At 31.6% G+C, this 23,870-nt stretch overlaps 1 protein-coding gene across 1 annotated transcript; it reads right to left on the minus strand.

The window, feature by feature from the left end:
• Positions 1-12,566: 12,566 nt before the first annotated feature.
• LOC147812749 (uncharacterized) lies at positions 12,567-23,591 on the minus strand. The gene is made up of 6 exons (XM_087158754.1): positions 22,852-23,591; positions 19,709-19,801; positions 18,208-18,389; positions 17,903-18,004; positions 16,064-16,118; positions 12,567-12,731 (listed from the first exon to the last, which is right to left on the minus strand). The coding sequence occupies exon 1, from the start codon at positions 23,446-23,448 to the stop codon at positions 22,897-22,899; it is 552 nt and encodes a 183-aa protein (XP_087014880.1). The 5' UTR covers positions 23,449-23,591; the 3' UTR covers positions 12,567-12,731; positions 16,064-16,118; positions 17,903-18,004; positions 18,208-18,389; positions 19,709-19,801; positions 22,852-22,896.
• Positions 23,592-23,870: the final 279 nt, after the last annotated feature.

Here is a 23,870-nt window from a genome sequence, read left to right on the forward strand (position 1 = left end):
GGAAAAATCCTGGAAAAATTGGTTGTTTCCATTGTTTTAAATTATTTTTATAATATACTTGAAAGTTTATCCTGCGTAAGGTGCTCTATGATTAAAATCCTGCATCTTTCTTTGTTAAACAACACATAATGGAATAATAATAAAAAAATAAAAAATGAAATAAAAAGATGGGGTGCGGTTCGAATTCCGAAGCCGTTTTACTCCTTTTAATATTTAGTTATAATTTCCAAACTGTGACCCTAAGTAGGGGTCCATTGTCCAAACAATACTCTAGGAGGAAATTTTTATAGGTGAATTAGGGGGAGCAGGGGGGATCCCCGAAGGGCAATTTCATAGCTGGCCGTGAGAGGGCTTTTGAAATGAAATTGTGGCCGGCTTCCCGTGTTCAAGTGGTCTGGTGGTCAAGACACCGGAATAGTAACACACGGCTGGGGTGAGAGGTCGCAGGTTCGAGTCCCTGCTGCAGCAACTTTTCAAGAATTTTCTTTTTTTTTCCTTTTGCATATTTTGCATTATATTATTTTTTTATTGTGTTTTTCAGTTCTTTAGGGGGTTCTATATGTAAGAAATAATTTTTTTAAATTGGGAAAACTTCAAATAATAGGTGAAAACTGGAAAAATCCTGGAAAAATTGTTTTTTTCCATTGTTTTAAATTATTTTTTTAATATACTTGAAAGTTTATCCTGCGTAAGGTGTTCTATGATTAAAATTCTGCATCTTTCTTTGTTAAACAACACATAATGGAATAATAATAAAAAAATAAAAAATGAAATAAAAAGATGGGGTGCGGTTCGAATTCCGAAGTCGTTTTACTCCTTTTAATATTAAGTTATACTTTTCAAACTCTGACCCTATGTAGGGGTCCATTGTCCAAACAATACTCTAGGAGGAAATTTTTATAGGTGAATTAGGGGGAGCAGGGGGGATTCCCAAAGGGCAATTTCATAGCTGGCCGTGAGAGGGCTTTTGAAGTGAATTTGTGGCCAGCTTCCCGATTCAAGTGGTCTGGTGGTCAAGACACCGGAATAGTAACTCACGGCAGGGGTGAGAGGTCGCAGGTTCGAGTCCCAGCTGCGGTAACTTTTCAAGAATTTTCTTTTTTTCTTCTTTTGCTTATTTTGCATTATATTATTTTTTTATTGTGTTTTTCAGTTCTTTAGGGGGTTCAGTATGTAAGAAATAATTTTTTTAAATTGGGAAAACTTCAAATAATAGGAGAAAACTGGAAAAATCCTGGAAAAATTGGTTTTTTCCATTGTTTTAAATTATTTTTATAATATACTTGAAAGTTTATCCTGCGTAAGGTGTTCTATGATTAAAATCCTGCATCTTTCTTTGTTAAACAACACATAATGGAATAATAATAAAAAAATAAAAAATGAAATAAAAAGATGGGGTGCGGATCGAATTCCGAAGCCGTTTTACTCCTTTTAATATTAAGTTATAATTTTCAAACTCTGACCCTAAGTAGGAGTCCATTGTCCAAACAATACTCTAGGAGGAAATTTTTATAGGTGAATTAGGGGGAGCAGGGGGGATCCCCAAAGGCCAATTTCATAGCTGGCCGTGAGAGGGCTTTTGAAGTGAAATTGTGGCCGGCTTCCCGTGTTCAAGTGGTCTGGTGATCAAGACACCGGAATAGTAACTCACGGCTGGGGTGAGAGGTCGCAAGTTCAAGTCCCAGCTGCGGAAACTTTTCAAGAATTTTCTTTCTTCTTTTGCTTATTTTGCATTATATTATTTTTTTATTGTGTTTTTCAGTTCTTTAGGGGGTTCTATATGTAAGAAATAATTTTTTTAAATTGGGAAAACTTCAAATAATAGGTGAAAACTGGAAAAATCCTGGAAAAATTGGTTTTTTCCATTGTTTTAAATTATTTTTATAATATACTTGAAAGTTTATCCTGCGTAAGGTGTTCTATGATTAAAATCCTGCATCTTTCTTTGTTAAACAACAGATAATGGAATAATAATAAAAAAATAAAAAATGAAATAAAAAGATGGGGTGCGGTTCGAATTCCGAAGCCGTTTTACTCCTTTTAATATTAAGTTATAATTTTCAAACTCTATCCCTAAGTAGGGGTCCATTGTCCAAACAATACTCTAGGAGGAAATTTTTATAGGTGAATTAGGGGGAGCAGGGGGGATCCCCAAAGGCCAATTTCATAGCTGGCCGTGAGAGGGCTTTTGAAGTGAAATTGTGGCCGGCTTCCCGTGTTCAAGTGGTCTGGTGGTCAAGACACCGGAATAGTAACTCACGGCTGGGGTGAGAGGTCGCAGGTTCGAGTCCCTGCTGCGGCAACTTTTCAAGAATTTTCTTTTTTTTTCTTTTGCTTATTTTGCATTATTTTATTTTTTTATTGTGTTTTTCAGTTCTTTAGGGGGTTCTATATGTAAGAAATAATTTTTTTAAATTGGGAAAACTTCAAATAATAGGTGAAAACTGGAAAAATCCTGGAAAAATTGGTTTTTTCCATTGTTTTAAATTATTTTTATAATATACTTGAAAGTTTATCCTGCGTAAGGTGGTCTATGATTAAAATCCTGCATCTTTCTTTGTTAAAAACCACATAATGGAATAATAATAAAAAAATAAAAAATGAAATAAAAAGATGGGGTGCGGTTCGAATTCCGAAGCCGTTTTACTCCATTTAATATTTAGTTATAATTTTCAAACTCTGACCCTAAGTAGGGGTCCATTGTCCAAACAATACTCTAGGAGGAAATTTTTATAGGTGAATTAGGGGGAGCAGGGGGGATCCCCAAAGGCCAATTTCATAGCTGGCCTTGAGAGGGCTTTTGAAGTGAAAATTGTGGCCGGCTTCCCGTGTTCAAGTGGTCTGGTGGTCAAGATACCGGAATAGTAACTCACGGCTGGGGTGAGAGGTCGCAGGTTCGAGTCCCAGCTGCGGCAACTTTTCAAGAATTTTCTTTTTTTTTCTTTTGCTTATTTTGCATTATTTTATTTTTTTATTGTGTTTTTCAGTTCTTTAGGGGGTTCTATATGTAAGAAATAATTTTTTTAAATTGGGAAAACTTCAAATAATAGGTGAAAACTGGAAAAATCCAGGAAAAATTGGTTTTTTCCATTGCTTTAAATTTTTTTTATAATATACTTGAAAGTTTATCCTGCGTAAGGTGTTCTATGATTAAAATCCTGCATCTTTCTTTGTTAAACAACACATAATGGAATAATAATAAAAAAATAAAAAATGAAATAAAAAGATGGGGTGCGGTTCGAATTCCGAAGCCGTTTTACTCCTTTTAATATTAAGTTATAATTTTCAAACTCTGACCCTAAGTAGGGGTCCATTGTCCAAACAATACTCTAGGAGGAAATTTTTATAGGTGAATTAGGGGGAGCAGGGGGGATCCCCGAAGGGCAATTTCATAGCTGGCCGTGAGAGGGCTTTTGAAGTGAAATTGTGGCCGGCTTCCCGTGTTCAAGTGGTCTGGTGGTCAAGACACCGGAATAGTAACTCACGGCTGGGGTGAGAGGTCGCAGGTTCGAGTCCCAGCTGCGGCAACTTCTCAAGAATTTTCTTTTTTTTTTCTTTTGCTTATTTTGCATTATATTATTTTTTTTATTGTGTTTTTCAGTTCTTTAGGGGATTCTATATATAAGAAATAATTTTTTTAAATTGGGAAAACTTCAAATAATAGGTGAAAACTGGAAAAATCCTGGAAAAATTGTTTTTTTTTCCATTGTTTTAAATTATTTTTATAATATACTTGAAAGTTTATCCTGCGTAAGGTGTTCTATGATTAAAATCCTGCATCTTTCTTTGTTAAATAACACATAATGGAATAATAATAAAAAAATAAAAAATGAAATAAAAAGATGGGGTGCGGTTCGAATTCCGAAGCCGTTTTACTCCTTTTAATATTAAGTTATAATTTTCAAACTCTGACCCTAAGTAGGGGTCCATTGTCCAAACAATACTCTAGGAGGAAATTTTTATAGGTGAATTAGGGGGAGCAGGGGGGATCCCCAAAGGGCAATTTCATAGCTGGCCGTGAGAGGGCTTTTGAAGTGAAATTGTGGCCGGCTTCCCGTGTTCAAGTGGTCTGGTGGTCAAGACACCGGAATAGTAACTCACGGCTGGGGTGAGAGGTCGCAGGTTCAAGTCCCAGCTGCGGAAACTTTTCAAGAATTTTCTTTCTTCTTTTGCTTATTTTGCATTATATTATTTTTTATTGTGTTTTTCAGTTCTTTAGGGGGTTCTATATGTAAGAAATAATTTTTTTAAATTGGGAAAACTTCAAATAATAGGTGAAAACTGGAAAAATCCTGGAAAAATTGGTTGTTTCCATTGTTTTAAATTATTTTTATAATATACTTGAAAGTTTATCCTGCGTAAGGTGCTCTATGATTAAAATCCTGCATCTTTCTTTGTTAAACAACACATAATGGAATAATAATAAAAAAATAAAAAATGAAATAAAAAGATGGGGTGCGGTTCGAATTCCGAAGCCGTTTTACTCCTTTTAATATTTAGTTATAATTTTCAAACTCTGACCCTAAGTAGGGGTCCATTGTCCAAACAATACTCTAGGAGGAAATTTTTATAGGTGAATTAGGGGGAGCAGGGGGGATCCCCAAAGGCCAATTTCATAGCTGGCCGTGAGAGGGCTTTTGAAGTGAAATTGTGGCCGGCTTCCCGTGTTCAAGTGGTCTGGTGGTCAAGACACCGGAATAGTAACTCACGGCTGGTATGAGTGGTCGCAGGTTCGAGTCCCAGCAGCGGCAACTTTTCAAGAATTTTCTTTTTTTTTCTTTTGCTTATTTTGCATTATTTTATTTTTTTATTGTGTTTTTTTGTTCTTTAGGGGATTCTATAAGTAAGAAATAATTTTTTTAAATTGGGAAAACTTCAAATAATAGGTGAAAACTGGAAAAATCCTGGAAAAATTGGTTTTTTCCAATGTTTTAAATTATTTTTATAATATACTTGAAAGTTTATCCTGCGTAAGGTGTTCTATGATTAAAATCCTGCATCTTTCTTTGTTAAACAACACATAATGGAATAATAATAAAAAAATGAAAAATGAAATAAAAAGATGGGGTGCGGTTCGAATTCCGAAGCCGTTTTACTCCTTTTAATATTAAGTTATAATTTTCAAACTCTGACCCTATGCAGGGGTCCATTGTCCAAACAATACTCTAGGAAGAAATTTTTATAGGTGAATTAGGGTGAGCAGGGGGGATCCCCAAAGGCCAATTTCATAGCTGGCCGTGAGAGGGCTTTTGAAGTGAAATTGTGGCCGGCTTCCCGAGTTCAAGTGGTCTGGTGGTCAAGACACCAGAATAGTAACTCACGGCTGGGGTGAGAGGTCGCAGGTTCGAGTCCCAGCTGCGGCAACTTTTCAAGAATTTTCTTTTTTTCTTCTTTTGCTTATTTTGCATTATATTATTTTTTATTGTGTTTTTCAGTTCTTTAGGGGGTTCTATATGTAAGAAATAATTTTTTTAAAATGGGAAATCTTCAAATAATAGGTGAAAACAGGAAAAATCCTGGAAAAATTGGTTTTTTCCATTGTTTTAAATTATTTTTATAATATACTTGAAAGTTTATCCTGCGTAAGGTGTTCTATGATTAAAATCCTGCATCTTTCTTTGTTAAACAATACATAATGGATTAATAATAAAAAAATAAAAAATGAAATAAAAAGATGGGGTGCGGTTCGAATTCCGAAGCCGTTTTACTCCTTTTAATATTAAGTTATAATTTTCAAACTCTAACCCTAAGTAGGGGTCCATTGTCCAAACAATACTCTAGGAGGAAATTTTTATAGGTGAATTAGGGGGAGCAGGGGGGATCCCCAAAAGCCAATTTCATAGCTGGCCGTGAGAGGGCTTTTGAAGTGAAATTGTGGCCGGCTTCCCGTGTTCAAGTGGTCTGGTGGTCAAGACACCGGAATAGTAACACACGGCTGGGGTGAGAGGTCGCAGGTTCGAGTCCCTGCTGCGGCAACTTTTCAAGAATTTTCTTTTTTTTTCCTTTTGCATATTTTGCATTATATTATTTTTTTATTGTGTTTTTCAGTTCTTTAGGGGGTTCTATATGTAAGAAAAAATTTTTTTAAATTGGGAAAACTTCAAATAATAGGTGAAAACTGGAAAAATCCTGGAAAAATTGGTTTTTTCCATTGTTTTAAATTATTTTTATAATATACTTGAAAGTTTATCCTGCGTAAGGTGTTCTATGACTAAAATCCTGCATCTTTCTTTGTTAAACAACACATAATGGAATAATAATAAAAAAATGAAAAATGAAATAAAAAGATGGGGTGCGGTTCGAATTCCGAAGCCGTTTTACTCCTTTTAATATTAAGTTATAATTTTCAAACTCTGACCCTATGTAGGGGTCCATTGTCCAAACAATACTCTAGGAGGAAATTTTTATAGGTGAATTAGGGGGAGCAGGGGGGATCCCCAAAGGCCAATTTCATAGCTGGCCGTGAGAGGGCTTTTGAAGTGAAATTGTGGCCGGCTTCCCGAGTTCAAGTGGTCTGGTGGTCAAGACACCAGAATAGTAACTCACGGCTGAGGTGAGAGGTCGCAGGTTCGAGTCCCAGCTGCGGCAACTTTTCAAGAATTTCCTTTTTTTCTTCTTTTGCTTATTTCGCATTATATTATTTTTTTATTGTGTTTTTCAGTTCTTTAGGGGGTTCTATATGTAAGAAATAATTTTTTTAAATTGGGAAATCTTCAAATAATAGGTGAAAACTGGAAAAATCCAGGAAAAATTGGTTTTTTCCATTGTTTTAAATTATTTTTATAATATACTTGAAAGTTTATCCTGCGCAAGGTGTTCTATGATTAAAATCCTGCATCTTTCTTTGTTAAACAATACATAATGGAATAATAATAAAAAAATAAAAAATGAAATAAAAAGATGGGGTGCGGTTCGAATTCCGAAGCCGTTTTACTCCTTTTAATATTAAGTTATAATTTTCAAACTCTGACCCTAAGTAGGGGTCCATTGTCCAAACAATACTCTAGGAGGAAATTTTTATAGGTGAATTAGGGGGAGCAGGGGGGATCCCCAAAGGCCAATTTCATAGCTGGCCGTGAGAGGGCTTTTGAAGTGAAATTGTGGCCGGCTTCCAGTGTTCAAGTGGTCTGGTGGTCAAGACACCGGAATAGTAACTCACGGCTGGGGTGAGAGGTCGCAGGTTCGAGTCCCTGCTGCGGCAACTTTTCAAGAATTTTCTTTTTTTTCCCTTTTGCATATTTTGCATTATATTATTATTTTATTGTGTTTTTCAGTTCTTTAGGGGGTTCTATATGTTAGAAATAATTTTTTTTAAATTGGGAAAACTTCAAATAATAGGTGAAAACTGGAAAAATCCTGGAAAAATTGTTTTTTTCCATTGTTTTAAATTATTTTTATAATATACTTGAAAGTTTATCCTGCGTAAGGTGTTCTATGATTAAAATTCTGCATCTTTCTTTGTTAAACAACACATAATGGAATAATAATAAAAAAATAAAAAATGAAATGAAAAGATGGGGTGCGGTTCGAATTCCGAAGTCGTTTTACTCCTTTTAATATTAAGTTATACTTTTCAAACTCTGACCCTATGTAGGGGTCCATTGTCCAAACAATACTCTAGGAGGAAATTTTTATAGGTGAATTAGGGAGAGCAGGGGGGATTCCCAAAGGGCAATTTCATAGCTGGCCGTGAGAGGGCTTTTGAAGTGAAATTGTGGCCGGCTTCCCGTGTTCAAGTCGTCTGGTGGTCAAGACACCGGAATAGTAACTCACGGCTGGGGTGAGAGGTCGCAGGTTCGAGTCCCAGCTGCGGCAACTTTTCAAGAATTTTCTCTTTTTTTCTTTTGCTTATTTTGCATTATTTTATTTTTTTATTGTGTTTTTCAGTTCTTTAGGGGGTTCTATATGTAAGAAATAATTTTTTTAAATTGGGAAAACTTCAAATAATAGGTGAAAACTGGAAAAATCCTGGAAAAATTGGTTTTTTCCATTGTTTTAAATTTTTTTTATAATATACTTGAAAGTTTATCCTGCGTAAGGTGTTCTATGATTAAAATCCTGCATCTTTCTTTGTTAAACAACACATAATGGAATAATAATAAAAAAATAAAAAATGAAATAAAAAGATGGGGTGCGGTTCGAATTCCGAGGCCGTTTTACTCCTTTTAATATTAAGTTATAATTTTCAAACTCTGACCCTAAGTAGGGGTCCATTGTCCAAACAATACTCTAGGAGGAAATTTTTATAGGTGAATTAGGGGGAGCAGGGGGGATCCCCAAAGGCCAATTTCATAGCTGACCGTGAGAGGGCTTTTGAAGTGAATTTGTGGCCAGCTTCCCGTGTTCAAGTGGTCTGGTGTGTCAAGACACCGGAATAGTAACTCACGGCAGGGGTGAGAGGTCGCAGGTTCGAGTCCCAGCTGTGGCAACTTTTCAAGAATTTTCTTTTTTTCTTCTTTTGCTTATTTTGCATTATATTATTTTTTTATTGTGTTTTTCAGTTCTTCAGGGGGTTCAGTATGTAAGAAATAATTTTTTTAAATTGGGAAAACTTCAAATAATAGGAGAAAACTGGAAAAATCCTGGAAAAATTGGTTTTTTCCATTGTTTTAAATTATTTTTATAATATACTTGAAAGTTTATCCTGCGTAAGGTGTTCTATGATTAAAATCCTGCATCTTTCTTTGTTAAACAACACATAATGGAATAATAATAAAAAAATAAAAAATGAAATAAAAAGATGGGGTGCGGTTCGAATTCCGAAGCCGTTTTACTCCTTTTAATATTAAGTTGTAATTTTCAAACTCTATCCCTAAGTAGGGGTCCATTGTCCAAACAATACTCTAGGAGGAAATTTTTATAGGTGAATTAGGGGGAGCAGGGGGGATTCCCAAAGGCCAATTTCATAGCTGGCCGTGAGAGGGCTTTTGAAGTGAAATTGTGGCCGGCTCCCCGAGTGCAAGTGGTCTGGTGGTCAAGACACCAGAATAGTAACTCACGGCTGGGGTGAGAGGTCGCAGGTTCGAGTCCCAGCTGCGGCAACTTTTCAAGAATTTTCTTTTTTTCTTCTTTTGCTTATTTTGCATTATATTATTTTTTTATTGTGTTTTTCAGTTCTTTAGGGGGTTCTATATGTAAGAAATAATTTTTTTAAATTGGGAAATCTTCAAATAATAGGTGAAAACTGGAAAAATCCAGGAAAAATTGGTTTTTTCCATTGTTTTAAATTATTTTTATAATATACTTGAAAGTTTATCCTGCGTAAGGTGTTCTATGATTAAAATCCAGCATCTTCCTTTGTTAAACAACACATAACGGAATAATAATAAAAAAATAAAAAATGAAATAAAAAGATGGGGTGTGGTTCGAATTCCGAAGCCGTTTTACTCCTTTTAATATTAAGTTATAATTTTCAAACTCTAACCCTAAGTAGGGGTCCATTGTCCAAACAATACTCTAGGAGGAAATTTTTATAGGTGAATTAGGGGGAGCAGGGGGGATCCCCAAAAGCCAATTTCATAGCTGGCCGTGAGAGGGCTTTTGAAGTGAAATTGTGGCCGGCTTCCCGTGTTCAAGTGGTCTGGTGGGCAAAACACCGGAATAGTAACTCACGGCTGGGGTGAGAGGTTGCAGGTTCGAGTCCCAGCTGCGGCAACTTTTCAAGAATTTTCTTTTTTTTTCTTTTGCTTATTTTGCATTATATTATTTTTTTATTGTATTTTTCTGTATTTTAGGGGGTCTTACATGTAGGAAATAATTTTTTTAAATTGGGAAAATTTCAAATAATCGGTAAAAAATGGAAAAATCCCAGAAATTTGGGTTTTTTCCGTTGTTTTTAATTATTTTTACAATATATTTGACAGTTTGTCATGCGTAATGTGTTTTCTGTGTGTAAAATCCAGCAAAGAAAGCGTAATGGAATAATAAAAAAAAAAGATTAAAAAAAATAAAATGGCTCGTGAAAGGCTCAAATATCAAGTCCCCCTAGCTCCCTTTAATATCAAGGTATATTTTTCAATCTCGCACCTTAAGTAAGGGGATATGGTCCAAACAAATCTGCTGAAAAGAATTTTTATTGGCCAATTAGGGGGGTCACAGTGGGCCCCTAAAGGTATATTGCGAAGAAGAGAGGAGAGAGCTTTTGAAGCGAAGTTGTGGTAGGCTTCACGTATCACCGTGGATTGGAAGGTAGGCCACCAGGCAAGCAAGTTCGCTGGTGGAGGGAGGGGTCCTGGGTTCAAATCCCAGGGACGGGTAAGTCTTCAAGAAAATTTCTTTCTTTTTTTTTTGTTTATTTTTAATTATATTATTTTTTTTATGTGTTTTTCGATATTCTGGAGGGTCCTGCATGTAGGACATAATTTTTTTATTGGGAAAAAACTGGAAAAATCTGCTTATTTGATCTTTTTCGACTTCTTTTGTAACATTTTGTATATTCTAGCATGCATGGGGTGTTTTCTGTGTGTGAAAACCAGCAAAGAAAGCGTAATGGAATACCAAAAAAAAAAAAGAATTAAAAAAAATAAAATGGCTCGGGAAAGGTTCAAATTTCAAGACCCCTTAGCTCCCTTTAATATCAAGATATAATTTTAAAACTCGGACCCTAAGTAGGGGTCTATGGTCCAAATTAGGCTGCCGAAGAGAATTTTTATAGGCCAATTAGGGGGGTCACAGTGGGCCCCTAAATGTATATTGCGAAGATGAGAGAGAGCTTTTGAAGCGAAACTGTGGTAGGCTTCACGTATCACCGTGGACTGGAAGGTAGGTCACCAGACAAGCAAGTTCGCTGCTGGAGGGAGGGGTCATGGGTTCGAATCCCTATATCCGACAAATTTTCTTTTTTTTTAATTATATTATTTTCTTTATGTGTTTTTCGATATTCTGGAGGGTCTTGCAAGTAGGAAATGATTTTTTTTATTGGGAATAAAACTGGAAAAATCCAGGAAAATCAGTTTATTTGCTCTTTTTCGACTCCTTTTGCAACATTTTGGATATTCTAGCATGTGTGAGATGCTCTGTGTGTGAAATCCAGCAACGAAAGCGTAATGGAATAATAAAAAAAAAGAATAAAATGGCACGAGTAAGATTCAAATTTCGAGACCCCTAACTCCCTTTACTATCAAGGTATAATTTTCAAAGTTGGACCCTAAGTAGTACACTATTTCCCGGTAATATAATACGTGTTCCAATTAAAATATTATGGGTCAATACTAAGGTTTGATATCGGGCCTTGTGTTAATATTGAAAAATGACTTCGAATTTTTAAAGCTCTTTAGAAGACGAATTTCCTCATTTTAAAGCTTTTCAGAAGACTATTTTAGATATACATACATAGTAAACTACAGGGCCACATTGTGTACCTGATACAAAGTCTATTATTATTTCCTCTGGTAGGGTACACTATTACCCGGTAATATAATATGTGGTCCAATTTGAATATAATAAGTTAATATTAGAGGGAGGTATAGGACAATATTTTTATACAGATTAAATGTAGGCAACACATACTTTTTTTTACCTCGTCTCATATCATAAATGCAACATTATTTTAGTGACACCTGTTTCAACTACCTATTATTATATGGACAAAATAAAAATGTTCAATAATTATTTAACATATGTATCTGTTTTTGAAAATTTTGGCACCGGTACTTTGACTCGGGATTAATATCAAAGAAGTTCCCTTGTGAATCAAAAATTAATTAAAAATCATTAATGTATCTATCAAATGATCCCCTCAAATGCAGCAATTAATAAAAATTAGAAACAAAAGAGAACAATGCCAATAACCGAAATAGACTCAAGTAGACACTAATTGAAGGGTACAGATTTTTTTTAAAACCCGCGTCATATCTTACTTGCATCATCATTGATTTTAGCAATACCAGTATCTAGGGTGAAATGGACAAAATAAGAAAAGGTTTAATAAATATTTTTTATGTTTTTGTAAATTTTGATATATATCCTTGGATTTGGTATTAATATCAATCTCTTTTGATCCAAAAATTATAAAGAAATTAGTGTTCGACCCCTCAAAGGCAGCTATTAATAATAATTAGTTGTCGCACTAGAGCTTATCTTATCGTTAAGACACGGTTCCCAGTAGATCATCGGCATCATTGTGCGGGAGGGAAAAGATCTTGGCTCAGTCTGCGAAGAGTTGTGAGACAATAATAATTTGAAAATAAAGGAGCTTATAACTGAAATAATTTAGATATAAATAGTTTAGATATGAATCCTCATTCGATATCTTAAGGACAAACCCGAACCTTCGATCTACACAATAATGAGGGTGTCGAGCTTGATTAAAAGCAAATATGTATAACAACCTTATTCAGTGATTAGTTTGTATTAATTGCATATTAATTTTAACCAGTTTAAGTTAGAAACAGTAGCTCTTTAGTTACATTGTTATTAATTAATTATTATTAAGTAAATAATATAACTTTTATCTGAGCTTTGATTTAATAAATGCGAAAGAAATAAAACTAGATTTAAAAAATATGTTTTTTTTTCTTCAAATAGTTTCTGACAACCTTGTTTTCGGAAGTAAAGGAGAACACGCATTGAATTATATTTTTATTACATACAGAGCCATTAAAATATTTAGAAAATAAGTACAATATATTCTGCAATAGGTGAAAAAAATAACATTAATATAATTATTTCTTGTATCGTTTCTCAGAAGACGTTTCAGACTTGGCTTCTTTACAGGACTCTCGATACATATACTGCAATAAAAAGTAAATTGTTATTACTTTTTTATAACATAGATTTACAATTATAGAATGATAATGAAGTTCTATAGTGCCCTGTTTTATACATTTCAGATTTTCAAATACATGACTTTCCATGAATAATTTCAAGAAATTTTTATGAAGAAATTCTCACTTACTGAAGTTACCAATTTTTTTACAAATTTTTTTTAAAAAGTGTAAAATAAAAATAATAAATAAATAAATAAATAAAATCACTGAAGTTTAAAAGATAATTCCCTCTAGAAATGATGTTCTTTCTTTCATTTTTTGAAAGAACATCATAATTTAATAAAGAACAGGGAAAAAAAAAACATTTTATATTTTAATGAAATATGACTGTGAGTGGGGATTTTGTTACTAATTCAAATATTCTGAATTTTCAGTTTTAAAAAATAAGATTTTTTTTGGCGACCTAAATCTATGACTTTCTATGATTTAAAAAAAAAAAAAAAACTAAAATCATGACAAATTTTGTTCAATACTGAAATCCGTGACTTTCCATGATTTTCAGGTGCACAGATACCTCTTTTATAAATTGACATAGAACAAGTCTAGAATGACAGAACACAAGATATCTGGGCAGTACTATGAAAACTTTTAACTGAGTACAAATGCTTTAGGATCTCAGCTCAAGTTGTCCGTAACCAAAATTGTTCACAGTTAACCATATGAAATAAATAAATAAATAAAATAAAAAGATGTAAGTTATTTTAATTTATTAATATTATATTATAACGTAATTATGGCTCATTCTTAATGATACAATTCATGGATTCAGTTGGCTGGATTTCAATGAAAATATCTTGAAATACATTAAAAATAGTTTGCGAAATTAACTACATATACGTGGATCACACTCTAGAACAGTGTTTCTTAACCTTTTTGATACAATGGACCCCTTTTAAAGTTTTTTAAGAAGTCACGGACCACCCCTCTCAGAAAAAAAAATTGCCAAAAACATCAATTTTTAGTATTTAATTTATTTTAGCATTTAATTTTATTATTTCAATAATATACAAAATATTTAAAATTAAAATTTTTACTCTGAAGGTTGTTGCTGCTTTTCCTTAATTAATAAATTGAATAGAGGGATGGTTTTCGACAAAGCAACGAGCATAACATGTTCAACATTCAATCGATAACGATGTTTTGTTTTTATTGTCACAACTGTGGAAAGTCCGGCTTCGTTAAGATACACTGTAGCTAACGGAATTATAGCTGAAATAGCTCGCTTTACAAGCAATGGGTAGGCTTCTTTCACAGAAGACCAGAACTCTCCGAGTGTTTTTGAATCGAAATCCATTTTTAGCAAGGACTTTGTTCTAAGATCAATAAGCTCATCTTTGGCAAGGTTCATATCATAGATACAGTCAATATCACAAAGAAAAGGATGACGAATCCACAACTCATCTTTTATCTTTATCTCATCTAAATTAAAATATTTTTTCAATAAAACTTGAAGTACTTCCAGGTGTTCACAGATTTCATTTTTTAAGTTATTCAGTAACGAATTATCTTGCCAAGGTCCATTTTCAGAAAGCACTTCGTCCAACATTGAAAAGTTTGCATATATCTCATTTTGAATTCTATTTTTTTCAAAGTGGCATCGTCAATTAGAATGCTTGTAATTTCTCAGTTGCATCCATAATGGTGATATCGGGTCCTTGAATTAAAAGATTTATATTGTTCATGTGGTTAAAATTATCTGCCAGGTAAGCCAATTTATAGGTAAAATCTTTTTTGTTTAAATATTCGAAGAATGAGTTATCTTTTTCTTCTAGAACAAGTGATAATTCGATCTTCAACATGAAAAATTGTTTCAAAACCTGCCCTCGTGACAGCCAGCGCAATTCCGTGTGGTACAGTAGTACCTCATGTTCTGCGTCCATTTCTTGACACAGCGTTTTAAAGAGACGATGATTAAGAGCTCTACATCTAATAAAATTTACAGTTTTAATAACTTTTGATAATGCTTCTTTTAAGTTGATTGGAAGAGTTTTTGTAGCCAGCGCATGTTTATGTAAAAAAACAATGAGTAACAAGAACATTAGGAGACTTTTTTTTACCAACAGGGCAAAACCAGATTTATTGCCAAGCATCACAAGTGCTCCATCTTTACGAAGTGAATGAAGTTTTTCTTTCCAGCCGAAGTCTTGTTTGGTAAAGAAAACATTTAACATTGCTAAGACATCAACTGTCTTTGTAGTTTACAAAAGAGACTCACAAAATAAAAATTCTTCTTTGATAGTATCAAGAGACACGTAACGAACAAAAACAAGAAGTTGACTATAATTCGAGATATCTGTAATTTTATCCAGTTGCATAGTAAAGGGAAATGGCGATACTTTCAATTCATCGATGATCTTTTTCAAGATGTTGCAAGAAATTTCAACTATTCTTGAATGTGTCACATTTGAAAATGGAATTGCCTCAAGTTTTTTTTCTCTGTTTCAATCTACAAACTAATTCAATCATCTCCAGCGCACATGGCTTAATTAACGTCTCTCCAATAGTATGCGGTTTCTTGCTTTCAGCAATATGATATGCAACTTTGAGAGATGCCTCAACCAGAGGTTTTTGTGGAATACCAAATCCAAGTTTGTGTAATGTTACAGATTTCAAAAACTGGGCTTTCTTCTTAGTAAAAAATTCTAGATCTAGTAACCAGAACAAGGTGTCAAATGTACGTAGCTTGATAGGGGATAATAAAAATAGTACAGCGGACGTCATCAGGGGGTTGCTCCTGATGGTGCAAACTGAAAGCCGGTTAGTGGAGGATGTTAAAAATATGACAGGGATATTAGAGGGCTGTGGGCAGTCCGTACTGAATTTGGGGTATCTCGAGCACCTAGTTTCAAATATGTATGCATTTTCACCTTTTAGAAAGAAAAAAAAGATCAACATTATTTAAATATTGTTGATCCAAACGTTTTAAAAATTAGGAGCAGTCGGTGGACCCCCAAAATATAACCAGGGGTCCATGAACCACAGGTTAAGAAACCCTGCTCTAGAACAATGGTTCCCAAATGACATTCCGTGGAACTCTAGGGCTCTGTGGAAGAGTTAAAATAGCTCCAACAGTTACTTTTCCCTGTTTTCTAAATCTGCTAAAAAACATTTTTTATCGATGTTTCATCGTACCCAAATTACAATGAGAAATACTAACATATTTTAAATTAAGAGAAATAAATAAGAATTCTCCTTAATTAAAAAAGAAGGAAGAAAATAACATTTAAATTAATAAAAACATTTAAAAATTAAGATAAGAAAAACAAGATTAAAAAATAAAAATTTCACATATTTACTTTTTGAATATTTCATCCACTTTTAACTGACAAAATTTTGGTTTCAACAGTCATCCTAAAAAAAAAAAAAAAAAATAAAAAAAAAACAATATTTAATTAATTGTGGAAGTTTTTAAAAATGAAAGAAAAAGCAAACTCATAATGTAATATGTTAAGATTTTCTATTAAAAAATTAATCGTAAATAAGCTGGATAAATAGAAAGAAAAATATAAATTATGATGGTAAAACCGCAAAATTAGGAAAAAAAAAATTATAAAAAAACTCATTTTGATGATAAAAACCAAACAAATAAAACGAAATTAAGAAATATTGATAAGTTATCTGAAGTTATATAGTCATTTAATTGAAGTAAAGGCAAATTGTAATAAACAAAATAAAAGCAAATTCTAATAAACTGAAGTTTTCTCTCAACAAACAGGAAGAAAATACACTTTTGTTTTCTTTTACTGAACTTAAAAAATTAGTAGAATTTCCGCATATCGACAATATTAAAAATGATGGGAAAATCGACCAAAATTTCCCCCACTTTTCTGGATACTGGATAAGTGATTATGTACTGTACTTTTATAAGCATATCAGATTTTTTAAAGCCAGATACCCTATTTTTTAAAATTATGTTAAACCATATTTTTTTAGAAGAAAAATTATTTACATTTCATAACAAAATTTTTAATGCAAGTTTCAGCTAAACATTTTCATTAAATAAAAAAAAATCTTTATGAAAATGTAATACTAATTTTCAAGTTTATTTATTTTCACCTAAGTAGGCTGCAACTTTTTTCAGTTTAACTCCCAAATATTTTAATGCACCTGTGTGGACTTTAAAATTAGACTACAGAATAACTATCACAAAAGCTTTAAAATGAACTGCAATTTTTTTTTGTTGTTACGTGTCTGGATATTAATCAAGTAGTGGAATTTTTGAATTGCGTGAAATTGAATAGCTATTTGTTTACCGAATTACATATAATATGTATCACAATATAGCTCGCAAATTATTTCGCAAATCATGATTTGTAAGTCACTTACATAAGAATCGCGATTCGTTAATCCTTACGATACAAAATCGTTAAGTGTGACATTCGTAAATCACGTTCTCGAAAAGCAAATATCTTAAATGCGAACGATTTTGGATTCGTAATTCATGTAATAATTGTTCGTCGCGAGATATGTCCCAAAATGAAGCTGAGAAAGGATTATAAGGAAAATTAAGAAGAAAAAATAGGAAAATATAGCAGTTTTTCCAGATTAGTAGGAAATATAGGAGTGCTGCGAAGCATGCATAACATGAACTATGTAGTTGTAAAGTTAGATTTTTTCCCTGCTGGTTTTCTAGTTTTTATCTCTAGTCTTGTCTACCTTATTAAGGTTTTGGAGCACTAAATTAATATTTAGGTGGTCCTATTTAACCAACAATTTTTCACTGCTGGTGTGGATCCTATTTATAACATAACTTAAAAGTCGTAGAAAATTTGAAAGAACATGTTAGGCAGACAAAACAAAGATAATCAAATAACTTTTACAGAGTCTTGTTATTTAACACGACAATTTGATAATTGTTCAATGAATCTTTTTCAAATTATCTAAATATAATGCTGACCATCAAGAGTAATATGACGTCAAGGCTTATTTTCGAGAATTAAAATTTTTAAATGCTGTTCATAACTTAGAAATGAGTGTATTTAAACCTGTGAACATAATTTTATTACTGATTTGCATCGATTTTAGAAGTTATGTAATTAAAATCCCTCAGGTTTGCCAAAAAGTGTCACCTGTTCTTATGAAAATATATAAAATAAATATAATAAAATAATATTAAACAAAAAGTCTTTACTTACTGGATTACTTGCAAACGATGATATGTGTCTTTCAAGTCAGCTTGAATGTTTGCACAAGAATTCCCAATTTTTAGATCATAAAGCTGTCATTTGAGTTCCAAGCTGTAAAAGCAAAATAATATTCAAACACAAAAATACAAATTTTAAAACAGTACTAGAAGTGTAACCATTACATCAATAAGAATTTTTAAAAAAAATTATTAGCTTTACCATGATAGGCTTGGACAACATTCTAATATATAATATAGAACCAAAAATTCAAAAAAAAATTTTTTTTTTTTAAAATTATAAAGATGTAAACTCACTATTTCCAATTGAGTATGAAGGTTATTATTGCAAGATTCTAAATCACAAATCTTTGATTTCAGAGCTTTTATTTCATGTTGGAATATTTCTTCTTATTATCGCAACCATTTTCTAAAAGTGCATCATCACTTGCTTTATTTGCTTCAGTCAATTTCTCCATGAACACTGAACATTTTTTATACTGAAAAAAAAAGGCAATAAAAATATAATTTTTTTTTCAGTATTGAGAATATACATGTTATCTAATATGTATATTCATATAAATATATCTTAATATGTATATTTCATTTGAATATGTATTTATCAAAAAAATAAACATTCTGCTTGACTTCATGCTTCCCAACACCACAATTAATGCAAATGCATATTGCTAGACTTTGAGGTGTCTCATATGGGTAATTCAAAACAAATGCTGACAAGTGGAGTTTGTTTGTTACAAAACAACCCTTGTCATCACAGCGCTTCAACTAAAGCACTATTTAAAAATTTCTAATGGAAAATCTTAGATCATCAGCCATAGAGCTTGATGCCTCATAGCCTCAAATTAGCCTTTCACTTATCTTATACTTGAAAAAAAATATTTTGCAAGGCAAAACTTTTCCCGAAGATAAAATAAAAACTGAAATGAGGTTTCGATAACAGGAGACAAAGTCTTAAAATTGTGAAATACAAAAGCTTGTACCAAAAATTAACAAATATATTTACAATGGCGAAAACTATGTTGAAAAATGATGCATGTACCTATAAATAATTTGCAATGTAGTCATTCCGTTGAGAGTCCATAATAATTACTGTTTACGAAATAATCAAACATTTTTTGAAGAATTTATTAAGTTTTCTGAATGTATAATTCATTTGAATTTTACCCATTTTTAATTAGAATGCTTAATTGACAATGGATTTAAGCATTACTAATTATAAACTTACCAATTTTTGAGCAACCTCAATCTAAAAATAAAACTAAGAATTCATTTAATTAAAAAATCACTCACTTTATATAAAATAAAAATCTTTTAAGTGATCAAAACATTCATGAAAAATCCAAACTTTAATAATTTTACTGCTCATGTTTACAGCATAAAAGTAAAGAAATAAAAACAATTATATATTTTTAATTGAAAAATTTAAAATCTAAAGTTTCCTGACCACTGACTCTAAAAGAGAAAATAATTTATTTTTTCAATTACTACACAATGTTGGAAAACAAATTCGGGAAATTTTTTTAGTGTCATACGCTGGACTATCTTTACCGATTTTGATACAACGACAGGTTCAATACAATAAAATATACTTTTTTCTTCCAATTTTATACTTTTTCCTTCCAATTTTGTGCTATTTATTACATAGACACAATTTAGAATGCTAAGACTAAATTATAAATAAAATTCTGCTTAATTGTCAACACTGGGTATTTAATTGACCAAATCTTATTTGTAATATCACAAGAAAAAATATACAGGAGTGATAAAAAATTTCCAATCAAATTTATATCAAACTCACTTCATCTTGTTGTTTCACACGCAACTCCAATTCTTCGCACGATTTCAAATATTGTTCTGAACTTTTTGCTGTAATAGTCAATTTCTCTAAAAGCTAGAAAAGAAATAAAAACTAATTATATGAAAAAAATCAAACTATATTAAACAAAGTATATATAAATCTTATTAAAACAGAAAAAGTTTTTAAAAAGTGAAATAAGGTATGAATTAAAATGATCCTTTTAAGATTAAGACGATATATAAGATGTTGAAAAATTTTAAGATGCTTAAAAATGTTGAGTATGAATTTTTATTAATAATTATAAAATATATATGGAAGAAACTGATAAATATATTATTCCATATTTATGCATACGTGTGTATATTAGAGAAATTGTATCAGTTATTGAGAAAACAAAATAAAAAATAATCACATGAAATAAGCACAATCTGGTGTATATAATAATATTCTATCAAAAGTATGCTTTCAGAAAACTCGACACTCCTTGAATAAAATATTTTTTATTCATTAAAATGTTTTATTCAGATTTCTTTACTAAATTGCAAATAAATAATTAGGCGAATAAAAAAGAAGCATTGTATTTTATAGTTTGAAAAAATAAAAAGATTAGCAATCAATTATTAGCGAAAAAAATATGAATGAAATTTTGTGCTACGCGCACGAAGTCAAGTTCCTCTCGTAAGTTAAACACATTTTAATCACCCCATTTAATTATTTCTTCATTGTCGCCAAATAATTTTTTTTAAAAATAATTAATTATAATTTTTCTCAGCTTCTACTAAATAAAAACAGTTGAAACATTAGATTTTTCAATTGAGAAATATGTAGATTAATACAGGTAATTAAAAGGTAATAACTCAACTACAAAAGCTGCGATTTGTTCGTATTAAAAATATTAGAATATGAAAAACTTTGTAGAGATAGCTGAAAGAAAGATAAATAACTATTAAGGAAAAGGCTCACGGTATATTTATCACAAAAGAATTGAGTAAAAATGTGACTGGTATTCTAATTTGAGTGTCCTAAGTAACAAAATTTTAACAACTACACGGAGAATGGCTGAGAAAACAATTACCGATAGAATGATCAGAAAAGAACTTGGAACTCAGATGAAGTTATGAATCAGGCGTGTCAAGAGCTCTTAAGAGAGGTGAAACCATAAAAGTCAAATAATGACGTCATACTAAACACATCCGAAGTTGGTCACAAGAACAATGCACTGCTAGGGATCAACATGCAAAGATTTCAATGTACCAGTGGCAAAATGATTACCAAGTTTTGGTGACAGCCGTGCAGCAAAAGTAAGAAATCAAAAGACTAAAATCTAAAACTTGTAGTCATTTCTGGACATACCATTATATACTATTTTAAAATTTATTCCATGTACAACACAAGGCAGTATCACTAGACATGGACAGGTACAATACTTCTTCATATGGTATATAGAAATATGATTATATATCTAGCTTAATCTTTAAAGTTGGTTACTTCAATTCTATTCAGTAATGACAAAGAATTGTTTAAAATATTTATTTAAGATATAAAATCAAGATAATTCATACATTACAATCTAGAAGTGTACATCTTATTTGGAGAATAGAATTAAAAACACAATTTAACTTTTGAGAGCTGTAAAAAATTTAGTTCGTTTTAATATCATTTAATAATTTCTTTAGAAAGAACCATATAAATTTGTTTTAAAATCAAATGCCAAAATACAGCAAATAATTTAGACTTAAAAAATATATGTAGAATATTTTTGAAGTAAACAGCCCCCCCCCCCACACTTTTTTTTTATAAAATGTTATATATAACAAGAGCTTTGTTAATAATAGGAGTGCCCACTCACTTGCACAGCAGGTGGATTAACAAAGGGCAGCACACTTATTTAGATATGTTAGTGGCAATGGCAAATATGACAATTTTTAGATAAATATTAGTGTTTTATATTACAGTTTTTCTTATCCATTAACTTAATAACATATTTGCAGAAAATTAAATTTTTTTAATTATTTGAATTAATTTAAAAATAAAGAAACAAATACTATTTTTCAAAAATCTTTTTCTATTTTTCACAGTAATTGATTTATCAAACATATATATATATTTATACGCACATACATATTGGAGAGGGGATATGAATTCTAACAAAGGAAAAAAAACTGTAGAGCTTACCAAATGAAAGTGCAAGAAAAAAATATACACATTTTGTATAGAAATTTAAATTAAATATTTCCATTAAAGATATTTATAACGTTTAAACAAAAAAATAAAACAAATCCATTATAGTACAAAATAAAATTTAATATTTAGTATTATTTCTATTTCTTGAACTATTAAGAGCTTTTAGAATTTTAAATACAAAAAGTTTTCCTTAGTTTTTTCCTAAGAAAAAAGCCCCTTAGTTAAAATTTATTTAAAACAAAATAAATTACAAATAGAAAGCAGTTCATAAACTCGCATTTCCCCCAAGTTTTTCATGATGCAATAACATTGTATTAAAATATTGGGATTCTATAAACCACATACTAATCCATGGTGCCAGCTATCAAAACAACTTATATTATGATTCACTTATTGGTGCATGTTTCATTGTAGTGCATATTTCATTGTATCAAATAGTGATAATTTAAATTCGCGTGTCGTATTAATATTATAGTTAAAGTATCGGGATTGTAAAAATCATGAATAGAATCCTCGCAATAATTGCAACAAAAAAAATTACATTTAGGAAGAATTTAGCACAATTGGGCCAATAAGTAGATATTGAAATGTGATTTAAAATTCGCATGTCATAATAAAAATCAGAAAAATAGAATTTTAAAACTAAGTAAGAAAGCACAGGAACTGTCAAAAAAATGATTGATAAACAACTTTGATTTACAATGCAATTGGCACAAAAGTGATAAATTAAATGCACGATTTATAACTCAAGAGTCATAATAAATATATTGGTAATTTATAAACCACATGGAATTTAGTAGTATTTTTTAAACATTCATCCTTATTTGTAAGATTTGATATCGACAAATAACATTATTAATACAAAAACAATCATTAAACATTTACAAAATAGTACCAATTCATCAATGAACTATAATAAAATCAGAACTGAATAAAACAGAAATTCACTTGAAACACACTTTTGATCATCAAGTTTAGGTACCAAGTAAACGTGAGATACCCATTCATGAAACATCAACAAAAGAAGCTTCTTCATCATCATACTCTTCATCAAAAAAAGCTTCTTCTTCATCAAAAGAAGCTTTATAGTCCATTTCAAAAGGATAACCTTCTTTTCTTTTAATTGACTTTAAATTTTCATAATAATTTTTCAGCTTTTCTTTTATACTTGATTTACTATTTGAGATATGCCATTGGTTGCTTCTGCCTTTACCCAAAACAATTTTTCGCAAGGATTTTCTTGATTTACGGTGACTAAGCCGCACCTGATTATCTAGTATTTCTGAAAACAAACTTGAAACGCGATGGGAACTCTTTTTACCTCTGACAAGAGTGACAAGACTAGGTAAATCTTCAGAGGAAAAACGTGACGGTTGTCCTGTACTAGTAGACTTTCTACAATAGGTGCCTTCAACAATAGCACCAGCAGTTTTCTTTATAATCGAAAACCATTGACTCACTTGATCGTTACCGAGATTCGAATCTAATATGATCTGATCAGCATCATCTGAAAGTGTTATCAGATCACTTAAAACATTTACATCAGTTACAGTCATTTTTATTTATATCAATGAATCACTATTAAGTAGGGGATATTATCATAGCTACGGCAAGTTGGCGAAGAGTGCCACGAGTATGTATTGAGTAAAGTGCGGCGTGCTCTCTGCTTTCGCTTATAGCACTGCGTTTCAATAGGCGTTCTTCAAATTCCGTTCCAAAACCATCCACCAAAACCCAAGTTGTTCAATTGAAAATTGTAGTAGAAGACAGTATTCGCTTTAATCTAACTCACGTGATTTCGGAAATTTAAATCATTCACAAAATGGGTACAAATAAGCAAAACGTTACAGTTTTAAATGTTTACTATTTCCTCTTGCGAGTTTCTAGAAACATGATTGTGAGCGGCCTGTGATCCATGCAGGAGAATTAAATAAGCTAAGCAGGAATAACGTGGAGAGGTTGTTTGTGGAGTGAAAAA

The sequence above is a fragment of the Parasteatoda tepidariorum genome, chromosome 3, assembly GCF_982258835.1.
Source record: "Parasteatoda tepidariorum strain Cologne lab strain chromosome 3, Ptep-v5.0, whole genome shotgun sequence".
Classification (NCBI taxonomy): domain Eukaryota; kingdom Metazoa; phylum Arthropoda; class Arachnida; order Araneae; family Theridiidae; genus Parasteatoda; species Parasteatoda tepidariorum.

Excerpts from the sequence above, each read along its gene's own strand:
- LOC147812749 (XM_087158754.1), bottom strand. The coding sequence starts at position 23,448 with ATGACTGTAACTGATGTAAATGTTTTAAGTGATCTGATAACACTTTCA.